This window comes from Benincasa hispida, chromosome 4 (assembly GCF_027475165.1).
Source record: "Benincasa hispida cultivar pf3 chromosome 4, pf3_genome.v1.1, whole genome shotgun sequence".
NCBI classification, from domain to species: domain Eukaryota; kingdom Viridiplantae; phylum Streptophyta; class Magnoliopsida; order Cucurbitales; family Cucurbitaceae; genus Benincasa; species Benincasa hispida.
In genome coordinates, this window is record NC_143481.1 from 20,824,640 (window position 1) to 20,841,730 (window position 17,091).

At 35.5% G+C, this 17,091-nt stretch overlaps 1 protein-coding gene across 1 annotated transcript; it reads right to left on the bottom strand.

Moving 5' to 3' along the window:
* Nucleotides 1-2,090: 2,090 nt before the first annotated feature.
* On the bottom strand, nt 2,091-6,010 carry LOC120076695 (uncharacterized). Its single transcript, XM_039030594.1, has 3 exons — nt 5,105-6,010; nt 3,701-3,781; nt 2,091-2,975 (listed from the first exon to the last, which is right to left on the bottom strand). The coding sequence occupies exons 1-3, from the start codon at nt 5,478-5,480 to the stop codon at nt 2,554-2,556; spliced, it is 879 nt and encodes a 292-aa protein (XP_038886522.1). The 5' UTR covers nt 5,481-6,010; the 3' UTR covers nt 2,091-2,553.
* Nucleotides 6,011-17,091: the final 11,081 nt, after the last annotated feature.

Genomic DNA, 17,091 nt, shown 5'->3' on the forward strand with positions numbered 1-17,091 from the left:
TCCAAAATTATCCTCAACTCAACCCAATTCATATATCCTACCATAATCATTTAATTTTATACTATAATCTTAATTCTACAAATATTTTATTAATGCTTGTAAACTTCCTTTGAAAACTATAAAGGTGCATCTTGAGGTACACAAATTATCCTCAACTCAAATGACATGTTATTGCGCCATGGTTTCGTCAGTCAAAGTGGGTGTGGGTAGCAGTTTTCTTGTTTCTTAGAACACACCGAATACATGTTGTTTGTTGGCATATAGGAGCTTGTGGTTGTTTTTATTATAGAGGGAAGATTCGAACTTTTGAACTATTAATGGACAATATAAGTCTTGAGTTTGTGGTAGCCACTTTATTTTCCTATCATTTGTTAAGATTGATTGTTATATTTGTTACTTATTGAATTTTTCATGTTTGACCTGTGGTTATTTATACAGCTAGTCTTCGTTAATAAAGATTATACAAACTTAATTTACACTCGGTTACTAATTTGGCATTACCCAATTTCTTCTCTCAAGAGTGCTCTCACATTTCTTCTTGTGCTTTCGATGGAGTCGAAAACCTCTTCTCTTCCTTCTTCATCTTCTATTGTTCAACCTCTTAGTCAATCAGTATTATAATCTATATTTCTTAAATCATTCGAATAACACTAGTCTCGTTCTTGTATCTGATCCCTCTATTGAATAGAATTACAATTCTTGAAGCAATTTTTATGATATCAGTCTTACAGTCAAGAACAAACTAGTATTTCTTGATAGAGCTCTCTCTAGATTAATCAGGTATTTACTTACAACGTCAATTGTATCCTCCTTATTTAACGTGTACATAAATGTATTAGTCATAATTTAAGTGGGATTTATTAAAAACAATTGTTAAATTAAAAATTGTAATTCCTAAACGTATATTATATTTATTTCTGAAAAATGGCATATATTTAATCAATGTTTAATCAAACTAGAGTGTTTAATAGATTTTAAAACTTTTTTATTTGATAGAACGTAGCGACAAAAAATCTACATTTTGAGCCCTCTAATCCTATTGTACTAAAAAAATGACAATACCATATTATGCACTTTAAAAAACTAAATTATACATTTATGAGATAAATTTGAAACGTCTAACATCCAAATAGAAAAAAGAAAAACTCACCATTAAAATTAAAACTTTAGAAATCACAAGACACCACTTAAAAAGATCTCCAAAATCTGAGTCCAAGATGACAACTGACCCAATTTTTTTAAAAAATGTTTTCTACTAATACCATAGATGAGTGAAGTTACAAATTTGCCCTTCAGCTCTATTTCCCTCATTCTCTTCCCTTCTTCTCTGGCGTGATCTTCGGTCCTTTTTTTCCTTCTTTTTTTTCTCTTTCCTTCCTCCTCTTCTTTTCCGATGGACCAACTTGACGAAAATCTTTTATTCTTTTTTTATTTCTCTTCCTTCCTTCTTGGTGGCGTTGAAAAATCAACCTCCAGAGCATCAATTATCCTTCTTCTCTGCCGATGACACCCGCGTCTTCTTCTCCAACCAACTTTCATAAAACCTGAGTTGATAGAACGAAAGATAGCGAGAGAGAGAGGAGACCAAGAGAGAATAGTGATTTGTTAGTGATAAAAAAAATAAAAGATTTTCCATGTGCAAACGAGTATACTTTGGTAATTTCACCCAAATTTGACATCAGCAAAAGGTCATTTGATATCTTTTTTAAAATTTAGGTTAGTTGACAATTTTGACCCAATTTTTGGGTCATTCGTACAATAATCCCAAATTATATATATATATATATATATAAAGAAAAAGAGAAGCTAAATCCATAAAGGCTTAAAAAAATGCTAAACATGCACACCATAGTGTGATTGGGTAGACAACGATTAATGAATTTGATCTCATCCATTTCAATGCACCTGGCTTCAAAAGGAAAAGATAATACCAGGACACAGTAGCTCAATTGAGAAATGTTCAAATCTATCTTACTCCCCGCATGTTATTCAACTAAAAAAGAATAATAGTAAAGAATCCCAAAGCACTAATGGAATAAAGTATGATAATAGAAAAATAATAATCAAAATGATGAGACTAACAAAGAAAATTAGTAACATTTTTATCTATTACTACGACAAACCAACATGTTTGGTGGACAATTTGAAACAAAGGCATAAAAAGATGGTTGGAGAGAGAGAGAAATAAAACCTAAAAGGAGCAACTGTTAGCAACTTTTCATCACTCTGTTCTCAGAGGAGTGCAGAACAGTATTGAAGTTCTTTAGAATTCAGGGGCATAGTTGTACAACACCACTATATAGAACAGATCTTCAAGTAAAGTCGTAAGAGGATTGAAGTTCTATAAACTATTCACAAGTTATCAAGAATATGGTGAAAGATGAAACCCCAAATCTCAACAAAACCTGCCGCTACCATCCAAAGCCTCGCAATCGGGTCGGTGTCAAATATCAGCCATTTCTTTGCAAACGGAATCTATCTTTATATGACTGCCAACCGATCTCCAATGAACCAAAATTTACCTGTCATTAGCTGAATTGAAGGAAAACCGTATCACACAATGGGCCTGTTAGAGTTAGCATGGTTCATATGGGATGTTACTTCTTCGTAGCTATCAGGCTCATCTTCTTCATCAGAGGATAAGAGAGAAGATCCCATCCAAGCTTTGAATCCTTCATTGACACGCCTTTCCACATCGGGAGTGATTTCCATAGGATTTGCTACCAACATTTCCAGGCCGAGGTTTCTTCCACCAAGTTCTCCTTCGCCGAGAATTGTAGCTGCTTTTCGTCTTAAGAAAAAAGCAGTTCCTCCATAGAGAATGACCAGACCCCATGATGAGATCTCATAGCACCAAAACAGGGGCACAGAGCAGCTGCCACCCAAGGTCAGAAGACTTGAACCAAGAAATAATGCCAAGAGGCCAAAGATGATCGCAAAAATAACATTCAGGATGGTAAGACAGCGAACCCCGCCTACAAATAGCCACGTAGCATAAATTGACATATGAAAAATTCAGCAGGTACAAACTAACTATAGAAACAGGCATATGGGACAGTTTCTATAATATTATACTTATAACTTAACAGGAAGATAAGTTGCTTAGATGGCATCAGGATGAAATGGCAGGGTTGTTTTGCCTTTACACCAACTTCTAAAAGAATAGTTCTATACTTCTATTGCATCATTTCCAAGAAGAGTGGAGAAACAGAGGAACCAGGAAACTGGGAATAACTACATAAACCAAATAGTTAAAGTCCCAATTGGTAACTATTCGATTTTTTGTTTTTAGTTTTTTAAAATTAAGCCTATAAATGTCCCTTCCACCTCTAAATTTCCTGTTTTGTTATCTACTTTGTACCAATGTTTTGAAAAACCAAGCCAGTTTTTTTAAACAAAGAAGGAGGAGGAGGAGAAGAAGCACTTTTTATTATCTTGTTATGTTTATGGAATTTAGCTAAGAATTCAACTCTTTCTAAAAATTATTGTAGGTTGAGAGAAAATAGACTTAGTTTTCAAAAATCATAAAACAAAAGCGAATTGGTTACTGGGCCTAAATAAAACTTCTTTTAGAAAGTGAACCTCCTATAAAAGCAGCAAGGTGAAATCCAAACTCCAAAAGCCTTTAAACTAGCATACTTGTCTTCTTTTAAACCATCCACAATTAATGATAACATACAGCATTTAGATAGGGCATTACCTCTTCTGGATGCACAGTAGCTATTCTCAACAACCTTCAAGCAACTATGTCTAGTTGGAGCAGAATAAGCAACAACAATGCCTGCAATATAAGTTGGTTGATTGAGTGGATAGCAGAAACTAACACAAAACAGACTTATAAAAAATATTGCATCCTCGAAACAATGCTTAATTAAAAAAGACATTACAAAATATATTTGTAGAATTCAAACAAAGGCCTGAAGTTTGATCGTGTACATCATGATTAAGTATGTGATCATCAAGTCATCTGAAAGTTAAGAATATAACATTCCCTTAGCTTTGTTTCTAAGGTAAAGTGAAACACAAATCAATATACATGCACACAGCTATAAAGGTCGATAAATCTAAATTATCCAAACAAAATTTCAGTGCAAACATATGAGTGACTCAGAACACAAGAGGATCAATTGAAAAGAGAAAACAAAACTAAAAACTCTTTTGTGACGGGTGGGGGAGGGGTAAGCTAAGAAGTAGAAATTGGTATGATTCCTCCTCCGGATAAATTATCCTCAAGTTTGTATTTCGTATAAATGACACTTAATCTTGTTCGTCTTATGCAGTATTCTCCCACTAAAATAGATAGCATGGAAAACCACCACCACCACCACAAAGGGTCATATAACACAGGCCACAAATGCAAAGAACACAGACCACATTCTATTTCTTTCTTAGGGACCCTTACATGTTGTCTTCATGTTCAGCGGCAGAAGAATGCATAACAAAATTAACAAGGAGTGAAGACCCTAAACGGCTAAAGCCATAGATCAAAAAGCTAGGCAGACTTTTATTTACAGTACCAGTGCTCAACAACTGGTATTTGGTTTATCCTCAGCAGGTGTAAAGAAAAGCCACCAACACAACAGACTCTTATATTTAAAATATATATGATAGTTCTCTCAAATGGAAGCAAAACATGTAGTTAAGGTGCAGGATTGCTGTATAACTGGAAAACCAATGATGTAGAAAAACAACGAAAAAACAATTAATTGCAAATTAATAGTCCACACATCAGCAATCACATCTTGATGTCTAAGTCTTTTTACGACATATTGCCTTAAATTAAATCTTTTGACCTTCCTCCCACAAGCTTCCTCAAGGGAACTGTTTAACATATCCTATATGATAATTGATAATAACTCATTGAATCTCTTAGCCTCATTTAACTTTCCAAGTCTGAATATTAACCAATTGCAGAAATTAATCAAATACAAGTCCCTAACTATTCAACAAACGAGAAAGAAGTCAAAATCTTTCACAATCAACGACAAGTCCTATATTGTCCAAACAAGTAAAAATTATTGATTGATGAGAACCAATGGACTCTCGAATTCGCAGATCCAAATTCTTCTGCTAATGCTTAATACATAGAAAGACCATCTCTTACCTGCAACAAGATAGACAGCCGATGCAAGAAATGCGACTACAGAGGGGATGAACACGAGCATCCAATAATAGTCCACGATTTCTTGATTAGTAAGGTAAAAAGCTCCAAGTAAATGATCAGATTCACCAACTTTTCCATTCATGGGGAGAGGCTGAAGCCTCCTATCGCTGCAGAACGGTCTATTTCCGATGTCGTCGGGGAAGACTATGTTCAAACTGATAGCAGTGCATACAATAATTACGATCCCTATCAACGCCACAAGAGCCATTATCAGTGGTTTCTGAAGCTTTCCCCAAGCTTTTTCTTCTTCGCGAAGATTCTCATACTCGTGCTTCGGCATGAACGCCTGGCGAAGCGCATCTCCAATAATTGCCATTTGAGTATTAAAAAAGTCTTCGTCGCGCAAAACCGAACTCAAAACCAATCAGGAAAAAACTAAACTGAACAGAAATCTACTCTCAGAACCCTAATTCTTCACATGCCACATATATAATGGATCGCACGATCCATTGATGCTTTTGCAAGAAGAGAACCACATCCATCCAGAATAGAATCTATCGAATCATAACTACTTAGCTGAAAGCTTTGACGAAATGCCAATAAATTGTGGTTTCTTGAGAAGAAAATTGATCTTCGATCTTGGTTCAAGGACTTTACGACGATCTCCGATGAACCCTAATTGAAATGGCGGTAGACTAGGGAAATGCTTGTTCCAGAGATTTTTTGGAAATGAGTTACGAGAGAGAGAGAGAAGTGGTGTAAACTGGTAGCGTAGTTTTCAAGGTGAATCGGCAATCCAGTGTCCCACGATCTTCGGGATTTGGCGGTTCTCTGTGTAGTGACCGGCGGCTTCCGGCAACTGAATCGTCGATAGGTTTTTAATTCTTTTTAATATAATTTTGTTGGAAAAATTATTTTTTCATCCCTAAGTTTTTATTGGAAAATTTCACAAAATGACCCTACTCTCAAAAACTTTTTGTGGATGATTTCTTCCTAAAAACTTAATCTTTGTCCTTGTAAAATACCAATTTTATCTCCAATTTGAAAAACTCTCCAAATCGTGCTAAGATGAAACATTGTTCACCCCACTTTTTCGCTTACATCTTCTCTCACTATGCGATTTTGGCTCTTGTTTTCTCTCGTTTCTACTCTCGCACTTGACTTGTCGTCTTTCATCTTTATCTAAACACTTGGCCACCTTCTCATCGGTCGTTTGTATATATTTTCCACCGTTGTCGATCTTTGAAAGATATGTGACTCTTCTCCTTGAATGCATGTTGATATTCGTTTAGGATTCTCGTCGGTCATTTAGGGTTCGCACCTACCATATGTTGAAAGATCTCTCAGCTTTTGTTAAATGATTTTGTATTCGTTCTTAAGAGATTACTTAGATAATCCTAGGTGAGCCTTTAGTATTCTTTAAACGGTTGATTAGAGAAACGTAAACGATTCTTTAGAAAAAAAAATGTGTGATCGTTTAATGGTGTTTACGCGATCGTTTAGGTATTTGTAATGTGTTGTTTAGTTGTTTGTTATATGATTGTTTAGGTATTTGTAATGCAATTGTTTAGTTGTTTGTTATGCAATCGTTTAGGTATTTGTAATGCGATCGTTTAGTTGTTTGTTACACAATCGTTTAGGTATTTATAATGTGATCGTTTAGTTGTCTGTTACACGATCGTTTAGGTATTTGTAATGCGATCGTTTAGTTGTTTGTTATGTGATCATAGTTGTTTATTATCCGATCATTTTGTTTTATGTTATGCAATCGTTTAGTTGTTTGTTATCTGATCGTTTTGTTTTATGCTACGCGATCATTTAGTTATTTGTTATGCAATCGTTTAGTTTTTATTATGCGATTATTTACTTATTGTGGTAATGTTTTGTTACAAGTTGCTAAGATGACCATCCCTGTTGAGAAATATTTTCCTGCTACATTTTCTTGTGAAGTCCACAAAACTGCGTTCGTTATTAAGAATGAGTTAACAGAAGAGCATATGAGAATGTTTAGGACAATGACCTTTGGTCCACTGTTGGACATAAATCTTGTATTTAGTGGGAAACTTTTTCACCATTTTATGTTGAAGGAGGCAACGGATGTGAACCCAGGCGTTATATCATTCAACATATTGGGGAAGAAAGTAACATTCTCCCAAGACGATTTTAATATGATAACTAGGTTGTGGCCGACCGAGGAAATAGTAGAAAGAGAAATAAGTTGTGAGAGACTGCGATAACTCATTCTTGGATCAAATGACCTAAATGATAAGAATAATTCTTGCAAGGACGTGGAGAATGTGTTCAAGAAGTTCACTTTTACAAACGATGAAGATGTCGTCAAGGTTCCATTGACATTTTTCATCAAAACGGTGATGATTGGAAAAGACAAAAAAAACTCAATCTGATGTGAAAACATTTGGGATATGATGACCCTGAAGTTTTTAGACATTATGACTGGTCGTCCGTCTTTTTCAAACATACTTGAATAGCATGAAGACTATCATGCGTGGTAAGAAGAAGGCGCATAAGACAAAGAAAGCAGAAAATGCTCATCATGCTTCATATTATTGTATAAAGGGATTTTCACTTGCATTTTAGGTATGTACTTTCGTTTCCATTTCACTTTAATCTGTGTGTTAATATTAATGTGTAACAAAAGCAAGGTTGCAATTCATATTATAGGTTTAGGCTTACAGAATTTTATCCATGTTAAGTAAGTTCATAGCCACAAAAGTCAGCAAGGCTACAATTTCTAGAATTCTTAGATGGACTTATGCTCATGCCCCATCTTATAAATTGTTGAGTAAGAATGTGTTTTAGCTAAAAAAAGTAAGTAACCAATCGCTTAGTAATTATTGGCATCTATCACAGTTTCATGTATTCTGACTTACTCATTCGCTTATGTACATATTGTTTTGACAAGGCTTGTACCGAGCGCAGAGGAGATAAGGTACAAGGAGGACGGTAGGAAGGAAGAAAGATTGAGAAGGTGATCCATGATGTTGAAGAAAGAAGGATCGAGGAGGTTGAGGAGGTTGGGGGGCATGATCACTCTCTCGATACCTATGAGTCCTTCAGAGGGGCACGATGGGTTGGACCAGCATGTTGGGGAGCAAGAAAACCATCCATCTGATGAACCCCATATTGGTGAGCAAGAGTGGCATATAACTAAGCATCATGCCATAGAGCCCAAATCATGTAGGCCGGTTTAGACTAACCAGAAGAATGGTAAAGGGGGGACATGATGAATTATCAAATACGCAATATAAGTCCTCCAAACATCGCCATTCCAAATCATACAAAGTACTTAGGGATGAAATTAAAGAAGTTCGAAAAGATTTGATGAACCTGACTACCATGGTCCGTCAAATGGGTGATACCTTTACTGCCCAACATCATCTAATAAGCCAACAACTGAACGGAATAAAGTTGTTAGTCTAATGTCTATATGGGATATGCATGCATATATTCCTAAACGATCGTTTAGATAATCCTAAATGATCATGTAGATATCCTAAATGATCATTTGGATAATCCTGAAAGATTGTTTGGATAATCTTAAACGATTGTTCAGGATTCTCAAACGATCATTTAGGATAATCCAAACGATCATTTAGAAAATCTTAAACGATTGTGTGGATATTTATAAACGATCGTGTAGAAAATCTTAAACGATCGTGTAAAAAATCTTAAACGATCGTGTAAAAAATCTTAAACGATCGTGTAGAATATCTTCTTTACTTGTATGTTTTGTGTGATTTGTTCAGGATAACAATGAAGGGACTCGTGACAGTAATAGTAATGATGGTAATGATGGTGATGGTGGTAATAGTAAATGGGCTCACGATAATGGTAATAATAATAATAATTAAGGAACCCCCCATGATGATCAGTCCAAATGTACCAGTGATCAATTGGTGGCTATTGAGCACAATACGATGGAGCAACAGTCGATGAAAGACTTTAACTCTCCATAAAATCGTTCAATCTTAGGAGCCATTTCAATTTGGATCCAACTAATGTTATGGAGAGTGAAACTCAAAAGGAAGTCATTAAAATGAATGTAGGACAACGAATTAATCATCTTAACATTGAAATCAAGGTAAGGCCATTATCATCTGACTGATTTGCAATTTAAATGTACGAGAAAAAATGACGTCCTTGAGCATCGAAAAGGGAATAAACTAACCAAGTTTTCACCTGAGGATGTGAAAAGGGGGAAAAAGTCACATGTGGTTGGTAACAAAGAGGGAGAAACTCAGCCACCTTCAAGTGATCATCAACCATCTCTTCTAATTTGTCCTCAACCACATTCAAGTGATGCACACCCTTAATCACCTTCAAAATCTTACCAAGAAGCTCAACCACATGTAATTGAGCCTCAGACACAAGCACCTGCAGTGGAATCGAAACAAACAACAGATGTTATCAATCCCAACCCCTTGGTCCCGGTACCGGACTTTTCTATAAGAACCATTACTGAATATGAACCGTTGTTCCCAATCCTCAACAATCATTTAAACAATCGTTAACGATTATTTAGAAATGCTTGCACGATCTTGTTGTCAAGACTAACAATAGATGTTATCAATCCCAACCCCTTGGTCCCGATACCGGACTTTCCTATAAGAACCGTTATTGAATATGAACCGTTGTTCCCAATCCTCAACAATCATTTAGACAATCGTTAACGATTGTTTAGAAATGCTTGAATGATCTTATAGTAAATCTTCAACGATCGTTTAAGAACAGCTAAGGGATCGTCTAGTAACACTGGATTTATACATACATACATACATATATATGTGTGTGTGTGTGTGTATTTGGATCTCTTATTGGTATACATGCATCATAAGTTCCAATCGAGACCTGATCTGTGCAAGTGTTGATTCATAGTGGTTTAGTTCAGCTTCATAGTATGCAAAATTTCACATCAATAATAACTCTTCATTCAACTTTATATTTATGTATTGTTTTGCCCCAGGATGCAATAATGTTGCCAAAAGGAATTGTTTCCAAGATCCTGCCAAAAGGTGTGAAAATGGAAGATGAAAAAATTGTAGGTTGGTTGGATCAAGATGCACACATGAGGTTTTAGGCAGGGCCGTCTTACTTTATTGACTAGTACTTAGACAACACGAAGAATATAAACCATCATGGACAGAGGTTGACTTTATATTTGGACCAATCAACATCAAACAACACTGGTTCATGCTTGCCATCAATTTAGAATCGTGCACCATCTATGTATTTGACTCAATGTTTAACTACATAGGTAGTGATATACTTGATGGTTATCTTCAATTAGTGGCTAGATCAGTACTTTCGGTGTTGATTTCTATCGGATATGACAAGCGACATAGAAAGTTCAAGTACCGACCATAGGAAGTGAAGAGATCGAAGACAACTCTCCAATAGGGCAAGTCTCTTAACTGTGGCATTTTTTATGCTAAGTTTATAAACTATCTTGTAACAAGTACAGATAGGGATAACTTAGAACAGAACAATATAGAATTGTTTAAGAAACAATATGTTGCCCAGTTGTGGGCTACTCAATATGTATGGTAATCTATACTTGAATTTCTTAAAGTGAATATGTATTGTATATCTATGTTGAATCGAATAATATTAAAAAAATACAACGAAGTACAAAAAAAAAAATGAATAAATGATTGTACAGAAATAACTAAATGATCATCTATAAGTAACTAAACAATCGTTTATATAATACTAAACGAACGGTTATAAATAATTAAACGATCGCATATATATAAGTAAACGATCACATATATAAGTAAACGATCACATATATATAAGTCAACGATCACATATGTATAAGTCAACGATCACATATAATAAGTCAGCGATCACATATATATAAGTCAATGATCATTCATAAAAAAAAAAAGAAAAAAAAAGTAAACAATCTTACAGAAATAAGTACACGATCACATATACACAAGTAAATGATCACCCACAAATTACATATCATCGAGCCTAGATGGGCCAATGTCAGGTGTTATTAATGTCTGTCTGCACATTTTTTTTGTTATACCCTTTTTTAGCACATCATGTGCACTTGTGAATTTGTCATGGCTTGTCTCCAATAGAAGGTATCCTAACGGTTTGACGTCGACCCACACTTGGTACCTTTCAGGGTGATAGAAGTTCGAAGTCTTCAAAATCTGATCTTCGGCTCCATTCTTGTTTATGTCCAATAGGGAAGACCGATTCTGTATAAGCAGCAAGCACACATTCAACTGTAAACCATTTTGCACATAATCTTATTAATGTTTCTAAGGGTTACCGCAGATATTGTATGGTAGCATGAGGTCTTTATGCAATTGAACTCCATGCAAGTACATGTCCGTGAATGAAGATCAACCAGCCCCCTCAAATATCTATCGTCCACATTAATTATATGCATGTCCATCGGAGAAACATGGTATGTTCTAGACATCAGTTCTGATTCCTTAAGAATACTCATCGTGTAATCAGTTACAATGTTTGTGCATGCCATTGTATGTGTACATCGGACATAGAATCAACCTTATAGCCACTCACGGATATGCTCCAATAGCTTCGTGATTGATTGTTCCCGTGCATCTTTCAACACTCCATTGAGGCATTCTACTATATTTGTCGTTATCTTGTCATACCTACAATGGATTTGATAAACCCTTGCCACTATTGTAATCCAATCTCCTCAAGATAGGTCATCACCCCAAGATATTGATGGAGCTTAGCCCAAGACATCTAAAACTCAGACACTCTATAAGCTTTCGCTACCAGGTCGAAATGTGGAATTATGTCCTTATTCTTGAATCTGTCCACTAAATTATTTTGAATATGGTATATACTGTTGGGGTTGATGCCCTAAATCTCGTAGGGTTCTATAGTTTGTAAACACTGTATGAACAAACTCATTTTGTATTTAATAAAAATATGTGATATTTTATTTATTGTCTATAAAATATGTGATATTTTAGTTGTATTAACCACAAACCAATAAACTAACATCCAAGATTATCATTGTAACTTAAATATGTATGTGGAGACATACGGGTGGATCATGTTTAACTAATAACCTAAATGGTTTGTAGTAGATGGATAAGGCTGGGTACCTTATCCTGTGACACTACGAGTATGGCCTGCTTTGTAGGTGTTACAATTATTGTAAAGTGCTACAAATGATCTAATCCTGATCACTCATGTATTAGACATGCGAGCGGGGATATTCTATACAAATGAGTTTGTATAAGACTGGACCACGAAATGTTTAATCTCATTATATAACATCGTTCATAATAGACACTTACATTTCACCAGGATGACCATAGGTAACATGACCTGAATCCCGAGTGAGTTATGAACTTCTGCCTATGAGGGTGGTCCTTTGATTTGTATGGGTGAGAGTGGTCAGATTGTCGACTCAACAAGCCTACCATTTTGGAGATTCGTCTGATTGGGGAGCTAGAAACACAGCTACACAAGATGAAATTCACTCCTTCCTCAAAGCAGGGGTAAGTAGATAAATTGCTCCCTTAAGGGTTGATTTCGGGTCTAGAACAATGTAGTGCCACACTCTCTCCTAATCATAGTGGGACTATGATCTATTATTCATTAGAGGGTGTAGTGGTACTTAAAGAGTTAGATGTAACTACAGAGGCAAAACGGTAATTTGGCCTAGTTGTACTTACGAGCAATTTGTGAAGAGTCATCATACTATTGATTAATTATATCCAATGAACACAGAAATATATATGTAGTACAAAGAGTTCAGCTGTCGATCTTTAGTAGAGTGTCCGATAGTTAACGGATGGTGAATAATGTAATTAAATAGTTTAATTAATTATTCATGAACCATTGGAGCTTCAAACTATAGGTCCATGAGGTCTCCTTGGAAGCTCAATAGAATTTAGTTGAGAAACATTTTTTGGATTAATTTGAATTGTTCAAATTAATAGAGGGATTTAATTATATATGATATAATTAAATTGTTTCAATTATATGTGATATAATTGTCATAATGTATTTGATATATTATAACTTAATGAGAGGAAATAAATATTTGAATGAGATTCAAATATAATTTTTTTATAAATGTGATTCATAGTTGTTAATTTTAATATAAATATAATTTATATTAAATGACATATAATAGAGAAAAGAAACTATAGTTTATATTGTATGTGATACAATAGTAGACTATAGATTATATGTTATATCAAATATAACATATAATTTAATATAAATATAATATGATAAGTTAGTTATCATATTTATTTATATTATATTATTATTATTTGAATAATATGAAAGGGAGTTATAACTCTCTTCCCCATCTTTTCTCTCCACCCACTTTAGTGGGGTGGTTATTCTATTTGGCAAAAAGGAGAATAAAAGAAAAATAGTTTTTCTTCTTCTTCTTCTATGTGAACGAATTTTATTGTCGAAAGATTGAGAAAAAGAAATTACAGACGTGTTCTGCCTTTTGAGTTTAGTGTGAGAAAGCTCTCAATCTTCTTCTTCCTATACCTTAAGCTTTTTCCCTCCTAACCAAAATAGTCAGAGCCCACCACTCCTAGGTTCTTACCTTGAGCATACCAAGGTAACATTGTGATTGTGTCCGAGTTTTTGGTTCAAGAAACTCTTGAAGAAGGTCTTCAAGTTGTACGTGACTGTTCGAGGGAGAAATGCGAAGAAAGGTTCTTCAAAGGTGAGGTTTCTTGAAACCCATTTTCGTTTAAAAGCATGTTGTAATTTAATTGTAAATGCATATCTAGTTGTATGTTACTGTAAACTTTACATTCGATAATTTATGGAATTTGGTCGATCCGCTTCTGCTCAAGGTTATCCTCATACGAGTTCCTTAATATACATAGGGCATATAATGCATCAGGGAATATACTTGTGACAGCCTTCACAACTGAGATGTGACGATCTGATATAATCACTAAATTTGGAATGTCTCTTACCGAAGCCTTAAAATGAGTCATGAACCAATTCCATTATGCATCGTTCTCCCCATCTATAATGCTGAAGGTGATAGGATATATGTTGTTATGTTGTTATTTCCATCAATACACGTTGCTATTAACAATATACCTTTATATTTCTTGTACAGATGTGTCCCATCAACAACGATTACTGGGCATATGCAGTTCAAGAAATCTCTAATACGCGAACCAAGTGCCATGAAGACATACTTAAAGTAATGTGCATTCTCAACTTCAACCTAAAAAATCGTACTCGGATTTACAAGCTTAAGTGCCTCGTCATATGCCCTAACAATAGCATATGATCCTTCCGATGACCATTGTGCAAACACCAATCCATACTTTCTAGCATGATAAGCCCGTCCATAACTTATATTCACTCTAAAATCTTGTAGACATCCCCAGTGATATCCCTCGAGCAGTATGTTTGACCAACTTGTTCGTAGTTGGACTTGATTAAGAGTCCAATTACCCAAATTTTTGCTTGTTGATGATTACTCATTCTCATTTCAAGAGAACATGTATGTTTACTTGGATATTTCATCACTTTGAAGGAATTTCTTTCTTTCAATTTTTTTGCACTAAACCTCCATTTGCATTTTTCCACTGAACACTGTACAGTTAGCAAGCTCTGAAGGAAATCGGAAGTGATGATTTCCATGAGCAGCAGAACAAGACTATTCCAAATTACAATCATGAATCAACAATACATTTACAGTCGACTTCAACACAAATGGTTATGCAAATATACAGAGAAATTACAGCATGAACAAATACCAAATGTATAGAGGGAAACTCTACACATAAATGCAGAAGCGTTTCCACGCTTCGATGTGCACTCTGATCGAACACAGCAACCACGAGCGCCCGATCTACATGACCGCAACACCGCACGAACACTTCGCACTCGTCCTCAATGATCTCCTCCACAACATGAAATCCTCCGCAATAGCGAACGGCTTCCAAAAAACCTCGACGGTGTCGAGTTGAGTCTGACACCACCAACAAGGCGACCTTGGTATTCTCGGTGTGAGAATCTAGAGGGTGGGCTCTGTTCAGATTTGGTGTGAGGCAAACGCAGGGAGGAAACAGCGATCATGTATACGATTGGGCAAGTGGGAGAAGTAAGAGACCTATCGTATAACTCGATGCCCAATTGTTTAGATAAAACTATGAGATCATTTAGCAAAAGCTATGCGATCATTTAGCTCGGTCTATCGCCTACAGACTCTGCACGATCGTTTACCTTAGGCCAGCGATAGTCTAGCAAAGCTATGCGATCGTTTAGTAAACACTACACGATCGCTTAGCTTGCCCAGCTGCCGTTTAGTAAATCTATATTTACTTGACGACTTCCGTGAGTTTCTTTTCGTCGGAGAGAAAACTCAAAATTTCTTTTCAAACTTTTGTAAACTTCTTACAAAAAATAGGAAACTAGTTTCCTTTATACTCACGGTTACCATGATCCAATAACCACCCACTACATTTGGTTATTTAAAATAAAAAGTATTAATTATCTAATAATTAATATTATTATAAATATAAATGATAATCAACTTATCATACTATATTTATAACCTATAGTTTTAATATTTCATCTCATGATATAAACCATAGTTCTTTTTCTATTCCATGGTACTAAATGTAAATATCATTTACATCGATCCTCCACTCGATGTATCTCATACATCATACAGATTATATCACATATAATCAAAATACCTCTTGTCAATTTGAACATTTCAAATCAACATCAAGAACTGATCCTCAACAGAATCCAAGCTACCAAGGGGACCTCATGAACCTGTAGATCTGAAGCTTCAATGGTACGTGAATAACTGACTAAACTCTTTAGTCACGAGATCCACCATCTGTTAACTGCCAGGCACTCCACTAAAGATCGAAAATTGAACTCTTCTCACTACAGATATATTATGTGTCCATCTTAATCAATCTGCAGTGTGACAACCCTTCACAGATCGCTCGTAAGTACAGCTGTGTCAATAATCGTTATGCCCCTGTAGTTACATCTGTCTCCTTAAGTACCACTGATCCCTCTAATGAACATAAGTCATAGTCCTACTATGACTGAATCTTCTCTTCCAAAGAGAAACTGTGGCCACTATGTTCAAGCCCCAGAATCAGCCCTTAAGGGAGCAATCTCTCTACTTATCCCTGCTTCGGGAAAGGAGTGAATTCCATATTGTGGAATTAGTTCCCAGCTCCCAGATCAGATATGTCCTCTAAAGGGTAGGCATGTTGAGTTGGCAATCTGGCCACTCAAAGGACCACCCTCAAAGGCAGGAGTTCACAAAACACTCAGGATTGAGGTTGTGTCACCTATGGTCGTTTAGGTGAGATGTAAGTCTCTAGTATCAACGACATTATATACAAAGTCTAGTCATCTCGTGGTCCAGGTCTTATACAAACTCTTTGTATAGGACACTCTCGCTCCACGTCTCCACATGAATGGTCAGGATCTACCATTTGTAGTAGTTTACAACACTTGCAAACCTCTACAAAGTGAGCCGTATCCGTAGTGTCACCAGGATCAGGTATCCCACCTTAATCCTTATACTACATACTGATTTAGGTTATCACTTAAGGCATAATCCACTTGTATGTCACATATACATGCTTAAGTTCACATAAGATAACCAAGGAGCTTTGTTTATTGGATATGAGCAAATGCCAGAATTAAATAACACTTATATTCATTGAACAATGTGTATCTTTACAAAATAATTAGACTCCGGGAGAATTAGGACACCAATTCCAACAAGCTCTTTGTTGACTTTTTTACATGGTAGTCAAAGTTCTTTTTTATTGCAAGTTTTGACAATTTAACTGACAATTCATATTTCGAAAAGAAAATATGTCCGACCTTTATATCCTCGTCATTCAAACAGTTATGAGGTATTGTGATGAGGTCGTCATACGATGGGCCCTCTGATAGTCTGGGTATATCTAAAAATGGTTGGGTTGAAA